We start from the raw sequence: 23,048 nt of genomic DNA, 5'->3' as shown, positions 1-23,048 counted from the left end.
AACGTAATACAGTTTAAAGGTTAAATGATAATATGCTATTTTGAAGAATTCGGTTCTAGGTGCGCGAGGAACAGACGTTTGGATTGGAGAGGAGGCAGAGTGTTTTAAGCTTTCCTGAATAACCGGGCCTGTCGGGATCCTATGTTGCCACATTATTACAGGACTTGGGAGAATGATGATCTGAAACAGACGACGCATCTCAGTACCTAAAGTAAAAAATACAGCCAGACTAGTCTGCGACTGTGCATTTCTAGACCTACTTCAAGGCTTCACTGAATTTTCATGCGCAATGATGCACCTGGCCTTGTTCTTGTGGATTCATATAGAACATTTATGCATCTTTGACTGCTTTTATGTGAGGTATGATGGCTAGTTAGCCTATTGCAGATCTGGACAAACTATCCACCTACGACTATTGTCACTATGAATGGTGGATGAAGGGCAGGATAGAACAGACTGGTAGTCTATATTGGCCTGTGGTATAGTAAAAGTTAGTGCGCGGAAAAGCGGAGTGCACAAGTGAAGTACCAAAACAGTATCAAGTACCGCTCCCCTCCCATAAATTCCAATCTGTCCATAAATGACTAAGTCAGATGTTGAGGTCCTGGGCTGGAGTGGTTATACGTGGTCTGGGGTTGTGAGGCTGGTTGGACGATTCACTAAAACGACGTTGGAGGCGGCTTACGGCAGAGAAATGAACATTAAATTCTCTAGCAACAGCTCTGGTGGACATTCCAGCTGTCAGCATGCCAATTGCACGCTCCCTCAAAACTTGACACATCTGTGGCATTGTGTTGTGTGACAAAACTGCACTTTTAGAGTAGCCTTTTATTGTCCTTAGCACAAGGTGCACATGTGTAATGATCATGCTGTTTTTAATAAGCTTCTTGATATGCCACACCTTTCAGGTGGTTGAACTATCCTGTCAAAGGAGAAATGCTCACTAACAAGGATGTAAACCCATTTGCGCAAAACATTTGAGAGAAATAAGCTTTTTGTGCATATGGAAAGTTTTTGAGATCTTTTATTTCAGCTCATGAAACATGGGACCAACACTTTACATGTTGCGTTTAATGTGTATATTTATGTTGTATCATAACACAGAGAAAAAGAGACCTAGGTTTTAATATGTTTTCACCGTTTAATAAAGGTGTAAAATATCAAATATACAGTATATTGTTTGTTTTTTCAGTCTTTGGACTAGTACTGAAACGCCCACTCCCAATCAATCAATCGATCGCTCGGTGCTCGTTTGAGCGTCCTGGAACCAATAGCTGTGTCTGTCTGTGTTGTTTTTCCTGGCTGCTTGTCTGTGGCACAGGAGGAACGCTAGCTAGCATTCTGTTAAAATTCGGCTAACGTACGCCTCTGATTATCTGATCGAAGTAATGAATTTATTACCGTCAAATGCACACGGGAACGGACTCTTGTACGCGGGATTCAACCAGGATCATGGTGAGAAATGGTTTCCTCATCGAAATCGTCTTTGGTTGACAGTTTTTGTCGTCGATGCCACGCTACCGACGACGTGTTGAGGCCGGGGGTTAACTTTAAACGTTTTGTCAGCCTTCGCTAGCTAGCTGGCTAGTTGTTCTCTAGGCATATTAAGTTGTTGTGAAATCGTGATTGGATTGTCATTTGAGAAAACTAAAATAATTTTACATGTAACACATTTTAGATGTAACATCATGACCAGAGCGAGTTAAATGTTATGGATCTGTTAGGCTCTTCCATTTGTAGCACTAATGTTGTCTGATGTCAAATAAACATCTGCTAAACTTTCGTTAAATGTATGTTGTAAATAGCCAACATAACGTTACTCTTCACTTTACCGTATATACTTGCAGGGGTTGTTAAATGTCCTCATCTTTAGCGCCTCTGTCGTTGACAAGCTAACTAACTATCTTAGCTACATAGTAGCGGTATAGCACAGATGGTTATAACAAAGATGGTATAACGTTCCCCTTTTTATCTGTGGTTATAACGTTAGTTTAACAACTGCTAAACTACTAAATAGTTTACATCAAAAGATGGCTAGGTATTTTTTATTGAACCTTTATTTAACTAGGGAGCTCAAGTTGTGAGGGTGGGTGGGTCTGGGTGGCCCCTAGCCAGCTTTTCTTCACTGAGCAGTGAATGAATGGGTCTCCTTCCAAACAAAGAAATGACTGGTAGCTAATATTCAAACACTCTGTTCAATGCCCACTGTGTGTGCCTTCCTCACAGGCAGCATCTGGTCACTGGAGCAGTAGGACAAACTCCAACTCTGATATGATAGAGAGAAAGAACAGGAACAGATAGGAGACTGAATGGAAATCATAGTCTGTCCTTAGTCGACCTTCCATATAATCATGATGTCTTCGAAGACAGACACACATTGCGGCTCAATGTGATTATCTTGGGGTTGTTCATACACGGTGAATTTGTTTGGCCCAAGCTTCGATCAGGGTTGTTCTAACCAATGGTATTTTCTGTGCTCCTTCCAGGATGCTTTGCTTGCGGAATGGAGAATGGGTTTAGAGTGTACAACGCAGACCCACTCAAAGAGAAAGAAAAACAAGGTAAATATATGTCAAGATAATGACTGTACAGCAAATAATGAAACACAAAATCCTAATTGTCTACAATAAAATAAATAAATAAGTCATGATTCATCATAATGTGTTTTTTCCACAGTTTACTATTTATCAAAAGGTATAGGGTAACCATTCTATTGATATGTAAAGAAACTCAATGGGTGAGTAGCAGTGCTTGCGGTAAATCAAGGCATTTTTTGCTGCATACCGGGGCCACAGCGTTGTGACGGGCGAGAACCAGCGCACTTCCTTCCTGTTCCTACTGTGTGTGAGACGAGATGGATCTGTCTGTGGCTGGATTGGTACTCTAGTTGGATGAGGAGGGCTATATGAGAAAGTTAATCATTCCGCCACTCGGCCCTGCACATGTGACTCCTCACCCCGCACATAACCTGGTCCAAAGTCACTATAGGAAACGACGGCTTACTGTACTGTCTTTAGTACTGTAGGGAAATTATTATTGTATATTTTTTAAATTGAACCTTTATTTAACTAGGTTAGTCAGTTAGAACCAATTCTTATTTACAATGACATACTACCCCGGGCAAACCTGGATGACGCTGGGCCAATTGTGCACCGCACTATGGGACCCCCAATCATGGCCGGTTGTGATACAGCCTGGATTCGAACCAGGGTGTCTGTAGTGACGCCTCTAGCACTGAAATGCAATACAAAGAGACCGCTGTGCCGCGCCACTCGGGAGCCTATAGGCCAGGGATAACCTGGTCCAGTTGGGTTTCTGCAGGGTGTGCAGGCTTTTGTTCCAGACCAGCGTTATTTTAAACAAACACTTTTTCTGTTCATTGTCCAACCTTTACCTATGTGTGCAGGTGCTAGGATATTGGGTTTCTGTGAGGCATCATGCATGCTGGGAAGACTTGTTTTAATATGCAGATGGAATGAGTTGTCTGCTATTTACTGTCTGCTACTTTCTTGAAAACGAGTAAAACCTTTGAGATATTAAAACTATTTAAATCCTCCTGGTCAGGAGTGTATCTTTCTAGTAACATTTTAGAGATCTTGTCTGAAAAAATATTTTGGATAATTGTGGTGGTTTTTGAGGCAACATCCTTGATTCTCATTGGCTCGGTTTACTCGGCACCTGCCAGATTGACAGCAGAATGGCCAATGAGGTGGTTCTGTGTGTGTCTTCCAGAGTTCATGGAGGGCGGGGTCAGCCATGTGGAGATGCTGTTCAGGTGTAACTACCTAGCGCTGGTCGGAGGAGGGAAGAAGCCCAAATATCCACCTAACAAAGGTATGGTGGTTACTGTGTGTGTGGTGCTTGTGTTGAACTTGCCTGTGTCTATGTACTATGAGCATAACAAACAATATATTTTGGAACTCTCAAAATAACACTTAAAAAAAATCTGTTTGAAATGTTTCCCTTGCAATTATCTCAATAGTGGTAGACTTTTCCATCAGATTGACCGTATCCAGTTGTTTCTTTACATTTGGTCTGAAACTAGAGACAAACGGCATCATCTCTCTCACGTTAGTCTTCTTGACTGTTGTTAATTCCCACCATGTCCTCTGATGTTTTCCTCTAGTGATGATCTGGGATGACCTGAAGAAAAAGACGGTTATAGAAATCGAGTTCTCCACGGAGGTCAAAGCAGTGAAGCTTCGAAGGGACAGGTAGGAACACTTGTGTTTCCCTCGGGGTGTTTCGATCAGCAGCGTTGAGTGCCAACACAACCACACACTGGGCGTTTCTCAATACGCATACTAGTGTGCTCCCGAGTGCATTCTCCGAAGACGTTTTCCTGAGTACGTTCTTGTGTGGACGAGAGTGTGACGAATGCATGAAACATTCCATTTGAGAAGCACTCGCGCTCCCCCTACGGTATTACCTCACACTGCTCCTCCCCCTACGGTATTACCTCACACTGCTCCTCCCCGTACGGTATTACCTCACACTGCTCCTCCCCCTACTGTATTACCTCACACTGCTCCTCCCCTACTGTATTACCTCACACTGCTCCTCCCCCTACGGTATTACCTCACACTGCTCCTCCCCCTACGGTATTACCTCACACTGCTCCTCCCCCTACGGTATTACCTCACACTGCTCCTCCCCCTACGGTATTACCTCACACTGCTCCTCCCCCTACGGTATTACCTCACACTGCTCCTCCCCCTACGGTATTACCTCACACTGCTCCTCCCCCTACGGTATTACCTCACACTGCTCCTCCCCCTACGGTATTACCTCACACTCCCCCTACGGTATTACCTCACACTGCTCCTCCCCCTACGGTATTACCTCACACTGCTCCTCCCCCTACTGTATTACCTCACACTGCTCCTCCCCTACTGTATTACCTTACACTGCTCCTCCCCCTACTGTATTACCTCACACTGCTCCTCCCCCTACTGTATTACCTCACACTGCTCCTCCCCATTCACTGAACCTTTTTCTAGCCAGGGCAATGGCAACAATAGAGACCCAACAAGTTATACACAAGGCAAACGTTTTACCTCATAATTATCAGCTAGATAGCCCTATTGAACTATTGACTTGCCAATTCACTGAACCGTCTTCCAGCCAGGAAAATAGCGACGAAACAAGATACACTACCAGTCAAAAGTTTGGACACACCTACCCATTCAAGGGTTTTTCTTTATTTTTACTATTTTCTACATTGCATAATAATAGTGAAGACGTCAAAACTATGAAATAACCCATATGGAATAATTTAGTATCAAAAAAGTGTAAAACAAATCAAAATATATTTTATATTTGAGAATCTTCAAAGTAGCCACCCTTTGCCTTGATGACAGCTTTGCACACTCTTGGCATTCTTTCAGCCAGCTTCATGAGGAATGCTTTTCCAACATTCTTGACGGAGTTCCCACATATGCTCAGCATTTGTTGGCTGTTTTTCCTTCACTCTGTTTTCCAACTCTTCCCAAACCATCTCAATTGGGTTGAGATCTGGTGATTGTGGAGGTCAGGTCATTTGATGCAGCACTCCATCACTCTCCTTCTTGGTCAAATAGCCCTTACACAGCCTGGAGGTGTTTTGGGTCATTGTCCTGTTGAAAAATGATTGTGCCACTAAGCACAAACCAGATGGGATGGCGTATCGCTGCACAATGCTGTGATTGCCATGCTGATTAAGTGTGCCTTCAATTCTAAGTCACTGACAGTTTCACCAGCATAGCACCCCCACACCATCACACCACCTCCTCTGTGCTTCATGGTGGGAACCACACATGCAGAGATTATCCGTTCACCTACTCTGCGTCTCACTAAGACACAGCGGTTGGAACCAAAAATCTCAAATTTGGACCAAAGGACAGATTTCCACCGGTCTAATGTCCATTGCTCGTGTTTCTTGGCCCAAGCCTTCTTATTGGTGTCTTTTAGTAGTGGTTCCTTTGCAGCAATTTGACCACAAAGGCCTGATTCACGCAGTCTCTGAACAGTTGATGTTGAGATGTGTCTGTTACTTGATCTCTGTGAAACATTTATTTGGACTGCAATCTGAGGCTGGTAACTCTAATGACCTTGTCCTCTGCAGCAGAGGGAACTCTGGGTCTTCCTTTCCTGTGGCGGTCCTCATGAGAGCCAGTTTCATCATAGCGCTTGATGGGTTTTGCGACTGCACTTTGAAAGTTTCTCCAAGTAATGATGGACTGTCGTTTCTCTTTGCTTTTTTGCACTGTTCTTGCCATCATTTGGACTCAGCCCTATATGGTAAATCACTATCTTCTGTATACCATCTCTAGGTTTGCACAACATAACTGATTGGCTTAAACACATTAAGAAGGAAAGAAATTCCACAAATTCACTTTTAACAAGGCACACATGTTAATTGAAATGCATTCCAGGTGACCACCTCATGAAGCTGGTTGAGAGAATGCCAAAGGGCGGCAACTTTGAAGAATCTCAAATATATAATACATTTTGATTTACTACATGATTCCATATGTTATTTTATAGTTTTGATGTTTTTGCTATTATTCTACAATTTTGAAAATAGTAAAAATAAAGAAAATCCCTTGAATGAATAGGTGTGTATACTTCATAACAATCAGCTAGCTATATGTGAATTGTAATAATGTAGCCAACCAGATAGTTTAACTGGCAAAATGACCTAAAACTAATATTATGCAAGATACATGTCAAACCTTCGTTGGTAGCTAGCTAACAATTCTTGACTTATTATGGGCTCGTGGTCTACGCTGCGTAGGCAGGTAAACATGTCAAAATTAACACAGCATGTATTTATTAACGTATCAAGATAAAAAATATTATAGTCAGGCAACATATGAGATATGAATAGGCAACATTTCACTCCGAAGTTGGAGTTTATTTTCCCTTGCTTCAGCTCAAATAATGTCCGCCATTGATTTCAATACATTTTGCGTTATTTGTACGGGGTTGCGTCATATTTCTGTGCATACTTTCCATTGAAGCTTGCATCGATGCATGCTTCAAAATAGGTACAATTACGCATTAGAGAAGTGCCCTCCGTGCTCACATACTTGGATTTGAACTCATACTCCAACCCTCCCGTGCTCCAGTTTGCGTGCTCCGACCGCAGTAGTAAGCATTTTGAGAAACACCCATTGACTCCAATGTACTCACATTTTTAGTACCAGTTTAACTCTTTGTTTAAGACCAATTAGGAATTACAGCCGTTGTGTTTCATCGTCAGTGGCACACAGCGATCGCATAAGCATTGCTTACGCGAGTACGCATTTCACTGTTAGTCGACACCTGTTGTTTTACGAAGCATCGGACGAATAAAGTGTCATTTAGTTGGAAGTACTGCAGGCCACTGTATCGGGAATCAAATGAGATATTTAGCTTTAGTTACAGGACAGAGAGGGTGGGAGACGGTACCAGCATTTACATTTTTACATTTGAGTCATTTAGCAGACGCTCTTATCCAGAGCGAAATACAGGAACAATTAGGGTTAAGTGCCTTGCTCACGGGCACATCAACAGATTTTTTTCACCCGGTTGGCTCGTGGAATCGAACCAGCAACATTTCGGTTACTGACCCAACGCTCTTAACCACTAGACTACTTGCTGCCTGTAGTAGTACAGTAATAATAGGCTGTGATTGCACTTCCTCTTCTTAGGCCCAGAACCTGTTGGATTGGCAGTCATTAACATAGTAATTGGTTTGGTAATTATACAGTACTAGGTCCCAATGCAGTAATGGTATAACACAGTATAGATCCTTGTTGCTTTTAGAGAGGACTACTCTGGAATTGCCTGAAAAGCAATGACTGTTAAGATGTTCACCTTTTTAGGTAACGTTAAAGGGGAATGTTAGAAGGTAGTATGTCGGTGTCAGGAGAAATCACAATTTATTTGTCACTTTCGCATATTTAGCAGATGTTATTGCGGGTGTAGTGAGATGCTTGTGTTCCTATCTCCAACAGTGCAGTAATATCTAACAATACACAATACACACAAATCTAAAATTAAAAGAATGGAATTAAGACATATATAAATATTATGATAAGCAATGTTGCGGTGGCATTGACTAAAATACAGTAGAATAAAGTATATACATACGAAATGAGTAAAGCCAATGTTTTCTTACCAATGTTTCCCCATTGGATTGCTGTATGCTAGTGGGCCAGAAATCATTAGCCTAATGTCTCTATCTCTCTGATGTCCTCAGGATCGTTGTGGTCCTGGACTCTATGATCAAAGTGTTCACGTTCACCCACAACCCTCATCAGCTGCATGTGTTTGAGACCTGCTATAACCCCAAAGGTCAGTACTACAATACAGACGGACCGACTACTGTCTACTGCAGCTTCCAGACTCCTAACCATGCTGCTAAATACAATATTAGACATGCTCGTAATTTAAGTAAACAAACAATCTTCACAACAGTGTTATATGGTGTGTAATGTGTAGCTTCTCCTCTCCTCTCATCTCTCTCTCTCTCTCTCTCCCCTCCATTTTAATACACTCTCCCCAGGTCTGTGTGTGCTGTGTCCCAACAGTAACAACTCTCTCCTGGCGTTCCCGGGCACCCACTCTGGGCATGTGCAGATCGTAGACCTGGCCAACACAGAGAAGCCTCCAGTGGACATCCCCGCCCATGAGGGGGCGCTGTGCTGCATCGCCCTCAACCTGCAGGGAACCAGGATAGCCACCGCCTCCGAGAAAGTAATACAACCCTTTAAAAAAATACTCATTGACTAAAGGGACATTCCACAGTGACAGAGTGAGACTGAGACTCAGATTTTTTTACTTTAAAATGTGTGTCAAAAAAAACCCAATGATTACAAGGTTAAACCATACACGTCTATGAGCAAGGACTACTTTTAACTATTTCCACTGCAAATTGTACAAAACACATTTACTTGAAGAACACTGCAGATGCTAAGTTTGGTAACAGAATGTCGGCACAAACAACACCAACCGTCATTCTGTTACCAAACTTCGCATTTGAACTGCTCAAGTAAATGTTTTTTGTAAAATGTTCAGTGGAAATAGTTAAGTATTTTTTTTATTTTTATTGATTTCCCCTTTATTTAACCAGGTAGGCTAGTTGAGAACAAGTTCTCATTTACAACTGCGACCTGGCCAAGATAAAGCAAAGCAGTGCGACACATACAACAACACAGAGTTACACATGGAATAAACAAACATACAGTCAATAATATAATAGAAAAGGTCTATATACAGTGTTTGCAAATGAGGTAAGATAAGGGAGGTAAAGGCAATAAATAGTGGCAAAATAATTACAATTTAGCAAATAAACACTGGAGTGATAGATGTGCAGAGATGAATGTGTAAGTAGAGATACTGGGGTGCAAAGGAGCAAAAAAAAACAGTATTGGGATGAGGTAGTTGGATGGGCTATTTACAGCTGCAGTGATCTGTGAGCTGCTCAGACAGCTGGTGCTTAAAGTTAGTGAGGGAGTTATGAGTCTCCAGTTTCAGTGATTTTTGCAATTCGTTCCAGTAATTGTCGGCAGAGAACTGGAAGGAAAGGCAGCCAAAAGAGGAATCCTAGCAAAGACTTATAAATGACCTGGAGCCAGTGGGTTTGGCGACGAATATGAAGGGAGGTCCAGCCAACGAGAGCATACAGCTCGCAGTGGTGGGTAGTATATGGGGCTTTGGTGACAAAACGGATGGCTCTTTGATAGACTGCATCCAATTTGCTGAGTAGAGTGTTGGAGGCTATTTTGTAAATGACATCGCCGAAGTCCAAGATTGGCAGGATAGTCAGTTATACAAGGGTATGTTTGGCAGCATGAGTGAAGGATGCTTTGTTGCGAAATATTAAGCCGATTCTAGAATTAATTTTGGATTGGAGATGCTTGATGTGAGTCTGGAAGGAGAGTTCACAGTCTAACCAGACATTTAGATATTTGTAGTTATCCACATATTCTAAGTCAGAACCGTCCAGAATAGTGATGCTGGACGGGTGGGCAGGTGCGGGCAGCGATCTGTTGAAAAGCATGCATTTAGTTTTATTTGTTGGAGGCCACGGAAGGAGAGTTGTATGGCATTGAAGCTCGTCTGGAGGTTAGTTAACACAGTGTCCAAAGAAGGGCCAGAAGTATACAGAATGGTGTCATCTGCGTAGAGGTGGATCAGAGAATCATCAGCAGCAAGAGCGACATCATTGATGTATACAGAGAAAAGAGTCGGCCCTAGAATTGAACCCTGTGGCACCCCCATAGACTGCCAGAGGTCCGGACAACAGGCCCTCCGATTTGACACACAGAACTCTGTCTGATTTGTAGTTGGTGAACCAGGCGAGGCAGTCATATGAGAAACCAAGGCTGTTGAGTCTGCCGATAAGAATGTGGTGATTGACAGAGTTGGAAGCCTTGGCCAGGTTGATGAATACAGCTGCACAGTATTGCCTCTTATCGATGGCGGTTATGATATCGTTTAGGACCTTGAGCGTGGCTGAGGTGAAACCATGACCAGCTCGGAAGCCAGATTGCATAGCGGAGAGGGTACGGTTGGACTCGAAATGGTCAGTGATCTGTTTGTTAACTTGGCTTTTGAAGACCTTAGAAAGAAAGGGTAGGATAGATATAGGTCTGTAGCAGTTTGGGTCTAGAGTGTCTCCCCTTTGAAGAGGGGGATGACCGCGGCAGCTTTCCAATCTTTGGGGATCTCAGATGATATGAAAGAGAGTTTGAACAGGCTAGTAATAGGGGATGCAACAATTTCGGTGGATCATTTTAGAAAGAGAGTGTCCAGATTGTCCAGTCCGTCTGATTTGTAGGGGTCCAGATTTTGCAGCTCTTTTAGAACATCTGGTATCTGGATTTGGGAGAAGGAGAAATGGGGAGGCTTGGGCGAGTTGCTGTGAGGGGTGCAGGGCTGTTGATCGGGGTAGGGGTAGCCAGGTGGAAAGCATGGCCAGCCATAAAAAAATGCATATTGAAATTCTCAATTATCGTGGATTTATCGGTGGTGACAGTGTTTCCTAGCCTCAGTACAGTGGGCAGCTAGGACGAGGTGCTCTTATTCTCCATGGACTTTACAGTGTCCCAGAACTTTTTGTAGTTTGTGCTACCAAATGCAAATTTCTGTTTGAAAAAGCTAGCCTTTGCTTTCCTAACTTCCTGTGTATATTGGTTCCTAACTTCCCTGAAAAGTTGCATATTGCGGGGTCTATTCGATGCTAATGCAGTACGCCACAGGATGTTTTTGTGCTGGTCAAGGGCAGTCAGGTCTGGAGTGAACCAAGGGCTATATCTGTTCCTGGTTCTAAATTTTTTGAACAGGGCATGCTTATTTACGATGGGGAGGAAGGCACTTTTAAAGAATAACCAGGTGTCCTCTACTGACAGAATAAGGTCAATATTCTTCCAGGATACCCCGGGCCAGGTCGTTTAGAAAGGCCTGCTCGCTAAAGTGTTTTAGGGAGCGTTTGATAGTGAGGGGTGGTCGTTTGACCGCAGACCCACGTACGCAGGCAATGAGGTGGTAATCGCTGAGATCCTGGTTGAAAACAGTAGAGGTTTGTATTTGGAGGGCAGATTGGTTAGGATGATATCTATGAGGGTGCCCGTGTTTATGTTTTTTTATGAGGGTGCCCGTGTTTACCTGGTAGGTTCTTTGATAATTTGTGTGACATTTAGGGCTTCAAGCTTAGATTGTTGGATGGCCGGGGTGTTAACCATGTCCCAGTTTAGGTCACCTAACAGTACGAGCTCTGAAACTAGATCAGCTGGCAATCTATTCACATATGGTGTCCAGGGCACAGCTGGGGGCAGAGGGTGGTCTATAGCAAGTGGCAACGGTGAGAGACATGTTTCTGGAAAGGTGGATTTTTAGAAGTAGAAGCTCAAATTGTTTGTGCACAGACCTGGATAGTAAGACAGAACTTTGCAGGCTCTCTCTGCAGTAGATTGCAACTCAGCAATGGACAAGGCATATTGACATTAGGGAGAGGCTTGCGTAGGCAATGGATCATAGGGTCCAGTGAATAGCTAGGCGGGCTGGAGACACAGCGATTCAGACAGCTAGTGGGCCGGGGCTAGCAGATGGGCCTTAGAGGGATGTCGCGACGGAAGAAGTCTGTTGTAGCCCCCTCGTGCGTTTAAGTCGGCAGACCAGTTGTGATGGATCAGCAGGGCTCTGTGTAGTAAAAGGGTCCAGGCCAGTTGGCAAAAAATAGGTATTTTAGCCCAAGATATTGGCTGACGGACTAACAGCTAACAGTCCGATATGCTCTAGACAGCTAGTGGACCGTGGCTAGCAGATGGGCATTCAAGGTACGTGGCGACGGAGGAGCCTGTTGAAAAAATCCTTCTCGGGCGGATTACGTCGGTAGTCCTGTCGTGATGAATCGGCGGGGTTCTGTATCGGCAGTAAAAGGGGTCCAGTCCATTTGACAAAATAGGTATTGTAGCCCAAGGAGTGGCTGATGGACCTCTTCTGCTAGCCGGGAGATGGGCCTAGCATAGGCTAGCTCCAGGCTAATTGGTGTTTGCTTCGCAACATGGACGTTAGTAAGGAGAAGCCAATCGGATAGTAGCTAGCTAGGTGAAAAGGTTCAGAGCTTGCGGTAGGAATCTGGAGATATGGAGAAGAAGAAGTCCGATATGCTCTGGATTGAATCGCGCTGTGCAGACTGGCAGGAGTTGTCCAGGCTAAAGGTTAGCTGATGACCGCTAGCAGTGGCTAGCTGACTACTAGCTAGTAGCTAGTTAGCTGGCTAGCTTCTGTTGGGGGTTCCGGTTCTAAAGTAAAGAAAATACCAGATCCATACCACCTTGGGTGAGGCGGGTAGCAGGAGAGTATGTTGAAGTTGGAGTTAAGAAAAATATAAAAAATATGTGGAGAAAAAATATATATAAAAAGATATATACACGGGACACGACAAGACGAAGACAGACGACTGACTGCTACACCATCTTGGATTCAAGTTCTCACCAGTAGATAGTCTTTGTTCATAGAGCTGTATGGTTTGTTTAACTTTGCAATCATTGGTTTTTGTTTGACATACTCTTTTTTTCTGTTTACTTTAAAATGTATGTGTCACTCTTAACGTGGAATTAACCCTTAACCCTTTTACCACTACTCCTGGGCTTAGACGGTACCTTTTGTCTCTACAACTGGTTGTCATGGTTGCTTGTAGACTAGGCGTACCAACTCCCAACTGGTTGTCATGGTTGCTTGTAGACTAGGCATACCAACTCCCAACTGGTTGTCATGGTTGCTTGTAGACGAGGCGTAACCAACTCCCAACTGGTTGTCATGGTTGCTTGTAGACGAGGCGTAACCAACTCCCAACTGGTTGTCATGGTTGCTTGTAGACGAGGCGTAACCAACTCCCACCTGGTTGTCATGGTTGCTTGTAGACGAGGCGTAACCAACTCCCAACTGGTTGTCATAGTTGCTTGTAGACGAGGCGTAACCAACTCCCAACTGGTTGTCATAGTTGCTTGTAGACGAGGCGTAACCAACTCCCAACTGGTTGTCATGGTTGCTTGTAGACGAGGCGTACCAACTCCCAACTGGTTGTCATGGTTGCTTGTAGACGAGGCGTACCAACTCCCAACTGGTTGTCATGGTTGCTTGTAGACGAGGCGTACCAACTCCCAACTGGTTGTCATGGTTGCTTGTAGACGAGGCGTACCAACTCCCAACTGGTTGTCATGGTTGCTTGTAGACAAGGAGTAACCAACTCCCAACTGTTTGTCATGGTTGCTTGTAGACGAGGCGTACCAACTCCCACCTGGTTGTCATGGTTGCTTGTAGACGAGGCGTACCAACTCCCACCTGGTTGTCATGGTTGCTTGTAGACGAGGCGTAACCAGCTCCCAACTGGTTGTCATAGTTGCTTGTAGACGAGGCGTAACCAACTCCCAACTGGTTGTCATGGTTGCTTGTAGACGAGGCGTACCCAACTCCCAACTGGTTGTCATGGTTGCTTGTAGACGAGGCGTACCAACTCCCACCTGGTTGTCATGGTTGCTTGTAGACGAGGCGTAACCAACTCCCACCTGGTTGTCATGGTTGCTTGTAGACGAGGCGTAACCAACTCCCACCTGGTTGTCATAGTTGCTTGTAGACGAGGCGTACCAACTCCCAACTGGTTGTCATGGTTGCTTGTAGACGAGGCGTAACCAACTCCCAACTGGTTGTCATGGTTGCTTGTAGACGAGGCGTAACCAACTCCCAACTGGTTGTCATGGTTGCTTGTAGACGAGGCGTAACCAACTCCCAACACCGTATCTCTCTTTATTTCTCTCCAGGGAACCCTGATCAGAATATTTGACACCATGGCAGGTCACCTGATTCAAGAGTTGAGGCGGGGGTCACAGGCCGCTAACATCTACTGGTGAGAACAACCAACCAACCTGGGTCTCTTCTTCACCTGATATTAGATGTGACAAATGAACTAACGTTTCCATTTTGAGTAATTTAAGCAGATGTTCTGATCCAGAGTGCATCTAAAGGTTGTTCGGTACGACGACCTCATATTAGTCATAGTAAGTTGTTGTTCTAGTCCTGATTGGTATCCCTCTGTTCCCCGTTCCCCAGCATCAACTTCAACCAGGACGCGTCCCTCATCTGTCTGTCTAGTGACCATGGTACAGTCCACATATTCGCTGCAGAGGACCCCAAGAGGAACAAACAGTCCAGGTCTGATTTGATTTGTCACCTTTCTATGCACTTTGTGACTGGAGCTCTTAAAAGGTCCAAGTACTGCAACATTGATCATAGATTAAAGTACTGCCTTGGTGCCAGTGGTGATGAAGCTCTTTTTGAGAGAACTATCTATATTATTGACTGTTCAATGAGAAACACCATTTTTGGAAGAGTAACTTTGAAGTGAGCACATTTTGTTTTCCAATGTTAATCTTTAAACCAGCCACCATTCCAAACCCCTTCCCGAATCCTTGTTTTGTTTCCTATAAATTCAAAACCCATCCCTGAATCCTTGTTGTTTCCTTTTATCCTTAGCTTAGCCTCGGCTAGTTTCCTTCCTAAGTACTTCAGCTCCAAGTGGAGTTTCTCCAAGTTCCAGGTTCCATCAAATTCGCCGTGTGTGTGTGCCTTTGGAACAGAACCCAACTCTGTCATAGGTGAGGGGTGTGTGTGTGTGTGTGTGTGTGTGTGTGTGTGTGGTAGTGTTGCTCTCTGTGTACATGTTTGCTTTGGCACATGTCTGGAACAGAGCCCAGTGCAGCAGTCATAAATTAGTCATACTTCCTGCTTCCTGTCCAGTGTCTGCAAACACATTCAGCTTGACATTTCTTCAATGTTGACTCATTTGATTGTTGACCTGACACGACTTATTTGATTGTTTTATTGTTGACATCATTTTAGACTTTGAGTGGGAAACTGTATTCTTAGATTTGTGCATACTTTTGTGCCAACCAGAAGAAAAAAAAGTTTTTTTGACTTTGAGGATATAGCTGATGTACATTCTCTTATTGCGACACTTGCTCTCTCTCCCTCCCTCTCTCTCTCTCATATCAGCCATTTGTGCTGACGGCAGCTACTACAAGTTCCTGTTCAACCCGAAGGGGGAGTGTTCCCGAGACGTCTACGCCCAGTTCCTGGAGATGACTGATGAGAAGATCTGACCTTTAACCCAGACTCCTCCTGCAGACAGACAAGACGTGTGTGTATTTTTTGGAGCAGGAGGACAAGGGGGGCTGGACAGAAGGAGGAGGTTAGGTGTCTCTGCTCACCCAGTGCTGATAGACTCTCAATGGAGAGAGGGAGACCGCCTTAGAAACGACAAGACGGATGGAGGGAGCGATGAAGGAAGTCGATGTCCTCTCTGACACAAACTACTTAGAGACCATCCTTGAACAACTAGCAAAGGACAGACAGATGGACAGACTGTCACCTGGACCTTGTTGTCCTGCTACTCTGAGAACCAAACAGGGAAATGTATTTTTGTTGCTTTTTAGAGATGTCTTCCGATACCAATGATCGGTTGATTATTCTGGTTATTTTTTTTTAAAGGCGTATTGCGTTAATTCCAATAGGTAGATACATAGAAAAATAAATATTGTAAACTAACACCACCTAATCTAAATATAGGGAGTGCCTCTGAGCTGAATCAATATTGGAGTGTGTATATACTCGCATATGTGCCTTCAGGAAGTATTCTTAACCATTGTTGTTACAGCCTGAATTCTAAATTGATTAAATATATATATATATATATATTTTTTTTTTTACACACAATACCTCATAATGACTAAGTGAAAACATGTTTTTAGAAATGTTTGCAAATATAAAATATAATGCAGACATTTCTAATTTACGTAAGTATTCACACCCCTAAGTCAATACTTTGTAAAAGCACCTTTTGACAGTGATTACAGCTGTGAGTCTTTCTGGGTAAGTTTCTAAGAGCTTTCCACACCTGGATTGTGCAACATTTGCCCGTTATTCGTTTTCAAAATGTTTCAAGCTCTCAAATTGGTTGTTGATTGTTGCTAGACATCCATTTTCAGGTCTTGCCATAGATTTTCAAGTAGATTTAAGTCAAAACACTAACTCAGCCACTCAGTAACATTCACTGTCTTCTTGGTAAGCAACTCCAGTGTAGATTTGGCCTTGTGTTTTAGGTTATTGTCCTGCTGAAAGGTGAATTTATCTCCCAGTGTCTGCTGGAAAGCAGACTGAACCAGTTTTTCTCTGGGATTTTGCCTGTGCTTAGCTCTATTCTGTTAATTTTTTTTATCCTGAAAAACTCCCCAGTCCTTAACAATTACAATCATAGCCATAACATGATGCAGCCACCACTATGCTTGAAAATATGGAGAGTGGTACTCAGTAATGTGTTATGTTTGGGGCAAATCCAACACTTTGTATTCAGGACAAAAATGTAATTGCTGAGCCACATGTTTTGCAGGTAATTAGTTTAGTGTCTTGTTACAAACATAATACAAATTTTCCAAAACATGCATCATCTACAGGCTTCCTTATTTTCACTCTGTCAATTAGGTTAGTATTGTGGAGTAACTGCAATGTGTTTGATTCATCCTCAGTGTTCTCCTATCACAGCCATTAAACTCTGTAACTGTTTTAAGGTCACTATTGGCCTCATGGTGAAATCCCTGATTAGTTTCCTTTCTCTCTGGCAACTGAGTTAGTGACTGGCTGTATTGATACACTATCCAGAATGTAATTAATAACTTCACTATGCTCAAAGGGATATTCAATGTCTACTTTTTATTTTTTACCCATCTACCAATAGGTGCCCTTCTTTACAAAGTATTAGACAACTTCCCTGTTCTTTGTGGTTGAATCTGTGTTTGAAATTCACTGCCGACCTTACACTTATCTGTATGTGTGGGGTACAGAGATGAGGTAGTCATTTCAAAATAATGTTAAACACTTATTGCACACAGAGCGAGTCTATGCAACTTACTATGTGACATGATTAAGCACATTTTTACTCCTAAAAAGTATTTAGTGTTTGCCATAACGAAGTGTTTGAATGCTTATTGACTCAAGACAATTCGGTTTTCATTTGTAAACATTTCCGCTTGCACATTTTGGGGTATTGTGGTTAAGCCAGTGACAAACAAATCTCAATATAATGAATGTTTTATTCTGGCTGTAACACACAATGTGGACAAAATCAAAAGGTATGAATACTTCCTGAAGGCACTGATATGCATATTTGGGTGGGATTTCACAAAGGAAGATCTTTGAGTTAGCCAGGTGGGTAAACACTTAGAAATCAAGCTTTCTTCCTACGGTTGAAGAAATGAGTCACCCATTAAGGGGCGGCAGGTAGCCTAGTGGTTAGAGCATTGGGCCACTAACCCGAAAGGTTGCTGGATCGTATCCCCCGAGCTGACAAGGTAAAAAATCTGTTGTCCTGCCCCTGGACAAGGCAGGTAACCCACTGTTCCCCAGTAGGACGTCATTGTAAATAAGAATGTGTTCTTAACTGACTTGCCTAGTTAAATTGAAAAAAGTTCATATTTTTTACATGCTTTTTTTTAAATCTTGATTTACGGTGGTTTATCTGGTTAACCTCAGGGATTCCTCTTGGTGAAACCTCACCCTGGTAGAGCTTAGCTTCGCTGTATAAACATAATGAATGCGCCAGACTGAACATATGTAACTTACCACAGAAGAAGAAGAGATCTCATGGCGATGAATGTTTCGCTTCTCCTGACATTTCATGTTGTAGCTTACTATGTATGTATGTACTTGTAATATTCTTGACGTGAGTCTCGCCCTCCTTGTGGAGAGGGAATATATTAGTTACAACTCTAATTAGTACCTATAAAGCACTGATTTGGGGCTAGATTCAATCCCATCGCCCCTTTTCGGGCTATGCACCTTTTTTAAAGGCAATATTTCCGTGTTCGAGGAGACCGCATTCGTGGTAAACGCTGCATATGTCGGCTCAATCGGAAATGTATGTCAATCGCGCTATAACACAGCTCTTCCGCGGTACGGATTGAATCTAGGCCCACGTACTTTGATCTTTACATTTGAGTTTTGAGCATAATCAAACTCGGGCAACTTGATCAGTCTCAGATGATTTTCAATGACGCGTTACTTCCTAATTCTTTCAAAGAAACCAATGTTTCTCATGCATCCGTTCATGAATGAACACAACCGTTTTCCCAGAACCAAGCCGTCCCGGTCATTGTGGAAACTGCTGCAGTATTCTGCCGTGATCAAAGTGCATTTCCACCCCCTTATGAAAGGCTTACGAGTGACACATTCTCGCTGAATCAAACCAAAATCCACTTCCTTGTGTGACTGAATACGCACCCATTCCTTTTTGGTGAGGTTTAATTGGCTGGTGTCGTTTGCCTCTTGAAGATAGAAGTCTCTTCGGTTTGCTCACTAGGGCCAGCTTTAGCAAGCTTCTGCATATGTTAACTGATCTACAAATGATGGTAACATCTGTGGATCTACAAGCAGTATTGACTTTAGAGCCTATCTCATGTTTGTCACAGTATCGGGTCCAGCTTTTTGGCCCATGTATGTGACCTTACAATGCAGTACTACAATGTATTTTTCTGTATCTTTCAGTATGTTTCTGATTTGTCCCACGCACATTTCTCTTTCAGTTTGAATTCAATGGGAACCGCTTTCTGAATGCATTTCATTTGTTGCATCCAGCTCTGATTGTACATATGTCAGGGGAATTGAATCCCTACACACACACACACACACACACACACACACACACACACACACACACACACACACAACACAACACTATTGCTGCCATTTAACTACATATAGACGCGGCACAAACTCTCCTGTTGATGTGACACTTTTCAAAATGATTGTAAAATCCTGCATTTCAATTTGTAAATAAAATGTCATGTCCGTATGGACATTTGTACATGACCCGGGGTACTGTGTGTAACTTAAAGGTAGTGTGTGAACTCAGTCTAAGGCAGCGGTGTAATCTGTTTTAGTATGTTTTTGCATCATATGCATTCACAATGCATTTAGTTTAGAAGGAACCATGCTTGGTCTGAAAATAACCACACAAGCCCTCCCCTAGCCAGCTGTTAACCCCTCCCCTAGCCCCCTGTTAACCCCTCCCCTTAGCCCTCTGTTAACCCCTCCCCTAGCCAGCTGTTAACCCCTCCCCTAGCCAGCTGTTAACCCCTCCCCTTAGCCCTCTGTTAACCCCTTCCCTAGTCAGCTGTTAACCCCTCCCCTTAGCCCTCTGTTAAGCCCTTCCCTAGTCAGCTGTTAACCCCTCCCCTTAGCCCTCTGTTAACCCCTCCCCTTAGCCCTCTGTTAACCCCTCCCCTAATATGTTTCTAAACATTTCTAAATTAATGTGGATGCTACCATGATCACGGATAATCCTGAATGACGCACAAATAAAATACCCCCATGCCTGTTGACCTCTCACCATACCAATGAGGTTAGCATTTTTTTTATTTGGGGGGGGGGGTTATGATATTTGTGCATCTAACTTTCTCACTCATTCACAATTCATTCAGGATGATCCGTAATCATGGTAGCATCCACATTAATGTAGAAATGTTTAGAAACATATAACATTTTTACAATAAGGGACTCCAAAATGACACAATACATTATTTACCATTCATTTATATTGGGAACAAATTATCTGACAAACAAAACAAACAGAAAATGCATCCAACAAGTTTGTAAAGTAACAAGAAAAAGTACAGTAACGTGCTATGAATATGGAACCAAATACTAAACTTTTGACTACTTTAATACACATAAGTGGGTTTGTCCTTCAAATGGGAGGACCATGTACAAAAAGTGCTGTAATTTGTTAACGGTTCAACCGATGTGGATGGAAATACCCTCATGTTAAGGCTGTCGGTCTGCACTTTAACCTCATAGTCATTGTATCATTTCAAATCCAAAGTGCTGGAGTACAGAGACAAAACAACAACAAATGTGTCACTATCTCCACTCTTCTGGGAAGGCTTTCCACTAGATGTTGGAACATTGCTGCGAGGACTTTCTTCCATTCAGCCACAAGAGCATTAGTGAGGTTGGACACTGATGTTGGGCGATTAGACCCTGGCTTGAAGTTGGGGTCAATGTCATGCTGAAACAGGAAAGGGGTTCCCCAAACGGTTGCCACAAAGTTGGAAGCACAGAATAGTCTAGAATGTCATTGTATGCTATAGCGTTAAGATTTCCCTTCACTGGAACTAAAGGGGCATTGCCTGAACCATGAAAAACAGCCCCAGACCATTATTCCTCCCCCAGCAAACTTTACAGTTGGCACAATGCATTGGGGCAGGTAGCGTTCTCCTGGCACCCGCCAAACCCAGAATCGTCCATCGGACTGCCAGATGGTGAAGCGTGATTCATCACTCCAGAGAACGTGTTTCCACTGATCCAATGGCGGCAGGTTTTACACAGCTCCAGCCAACGCTTGGCATTGCGCATGGTGATCTTAAGCTTGTGTGCGGCTGCTCGGCCATGGAAACCCATTTCATGAAACTCTCAATGAACAGTTCTTGGGCTGACGTTGCTTCCAGAGGCAGACAAACTGACTTGTTGAAAAGCTGGCATCCTATGACGGTGCCACATTGAAAGTCACTGAGCTCTTCAGCAAGGCCATTCTACTGACAATGTTTGTCTATGGAGATTGCATGGCTGTGTACCCAATTTTATACACCTGTCAGCAACAAGTGTGGCTGACATTTTCGAATCCCCTTTATTTGAAGGGGTGTCCACATCCTTTTGTACCGTTGAAGTCAGAAGTTTGCATACACTTTAGCCAAATACATTTAAACTCAGTTTTTCACAATTCCTGACATTTAATCCTAGTAAACATTCCTTGTTTTAGGTCACCACTTTATTTTAAGAATGTGAAATGTCAGAATAATAGTAGAAAGAATTATTTATTTCAGCTTTTATTTCTTTCATCACATTCCCAGCGGGTCAGAAGTTTACATACACTCAATTAGTATTTGGTAGCATTGCCTTTAAATTGTTTAACTTGGGTCAAACATTTTGGGTAGCCTTCCACAAGCTTCCCACAATATGTTGGGTGAATTTTGGCCCATTCCTTCTGACAGAGCTAGTGTAACTGAGTCAGGTTTGAAGGCCTCCTTGCTCGCACATTCTTTTTCAGTTCTGCCCACAAATTTTCTATCGATTGAGGTCAGGGCTTTGTGGTGGCCACTCCAATACCTTGACTTTGTTTTCCTTAAGCCATTTTACTACAACTTTGGAAGTATGCTTGGGGTCATTGTCAAGACACATTTGCGACCAAGCTATAACTGATGTTTTGAGATGTTGCTTCAATATATTCACATAATTCCCCTCCTCATGATGCTATCTATTTTGTGAAGTGCACCAGTCCCTCCTGCAGCAAAGCACCCCCACAACATGATGCTGCCACCCCTGTGCTTCCCGGTTGGTATGGTGTTCTTCGGCTTGCAAGCCTCCCCTTTCTCCTCCAAACATAATAATGGTCATTATGGCCAAACAGTTTAATTTTTGTTTCATCAGACAAGAGGACATTTCTCCAAAAAATATGATCTTTGTCCCCATGAGCAGTTGCAAACCGTAGTCTGGCTTTTTTAGGGCGGTTTTGGAGCAGTGGCTTCTTCCTTGCTGAGCGGCCTTTCAGGTTATGTCGATATAGAACTTGTTTTACTGTGGATATAGATACTTTTGTACCGGTTTCCTCCAGCATCTACTACACAAGGTCCTTTGCTGTTGTTCTGGGATTGATTACTTTTCGCACCAAAGTACGTTCATCTCTAGGAGACAGAATGCATCTCCTTCCTGAGCGGTATGACGGCTGCGTGGTTCCATGGTGTTTATACTTGCGTATTATTGTTTGTACAGATGCACATGGTACCTTCAGGCGTTTGGAAATTGCTCCCAAGGATGAACCGGACTTGTGGAGTTCTACAATTTTCTTTCTGAGGTCTTGGCTGATCTCTTTTGATTTTCCCATGATGTCAAGTAAAGAGGCACTGAGTTTGAAGGTAGGCCTTGAAATACATCCAGGTACACCTCCAATTGACTCACATGATGTCAATTAGCCTATCAGAAGCTTCTAAAGCCATGATATCATTTTCTGGAATTTTCCTAGCTGTTTAAAGGCACAGTCAACTAGTGTATACAAACTTCTGACCCACTGGAATTGTGATACAGTGAATTAATTATAAGTGAAATAATCTTTAGGTAAACAATTGTTGGAAAAATGACTTGTGTCATGCACAAAGTAGATGTCCTAACCGACTTGCGAAAACTATAGTTTGTTCACAAGATATTTGTGGAGTGATTGAAAAACAAGTTTTAATAACTCCAACCTAAGTGTATGTAAACTTCCGACTCCAACTGTATATATAGTGTAAGTGGTCCAGTTGGTTCTCGTATCCATTACATGACGAATCCTCGTGGGGGAAGTTCATGGCTACGTCCAAAATGGCTCCCTAGTCCCTATATAGGGCACTACTTTTTTTTATTTTCACCCAATTCTTCTCCCAATTTTGTGATTACTCTACCGTAATCGGTCCTCTTTCACCCCAGCTGCCAAACTA

At 43.0% G+C, this 23,048-nt stretch overlaps 1 protein-coding gene across 1 annotated transcript; it reads left to right on the top strand.

Annotated features, from left to right (window-relative positions):
- The first annotated feature begins 1,235 nt into the window (after positions 1-1,235).
- LOC110491315 (WD repeat domain phosphoinositide-interacting protein 3) lies at positions 1,236-19,389 on the top strand. The gene is made up of 10 exons (XM_021564678.3): positions 1,236-1,455; positions 2,487-2,561; positions 3,733-3,834; positions 4,127-4,214; positions 8,225-8,319; positions 8,531-8,721; positions 14,292-14,377; positions 14,581-14,682; positions 15,004-15,125; positions 15,523-19,389. The coding sequence occupies exons 1-10, from the start codon at positions 1,389-1,391 to the stop codon at positions 15,627-15,629; spliced, it is 1,035 nt and encodes a 344-aa protein (XP_021420353.1). The 5' UTR covers positions 1,236-1,388; the 3' UTR covers positions 15,630-19,389.
- The last annotated feature ends 3,659 nt before the right edge of the window (positions 19,390-23,048 follow it).

The sequence above is a fragment of the Oncorhynchus mykiss genome, chromosome 16, assembly GCF_057628025.1.
Source record: "Oncorhynchus mykiss isolate SJ-2025 chromosome 16, ASM5762802v1, whole genome shotgun sequence".
Taxonomy (NCBI): Eukaryota; Metazoa; Chordata; class Actinopteri; order Salmoniformes; family Salmonidae; genus Oncorhynchus; species Oncorhynchus mykiss.
Note: the sequence above shows the minus strand (reverse complement) of the source record. Positions and strands in the feature narration are given on the sequence as shown.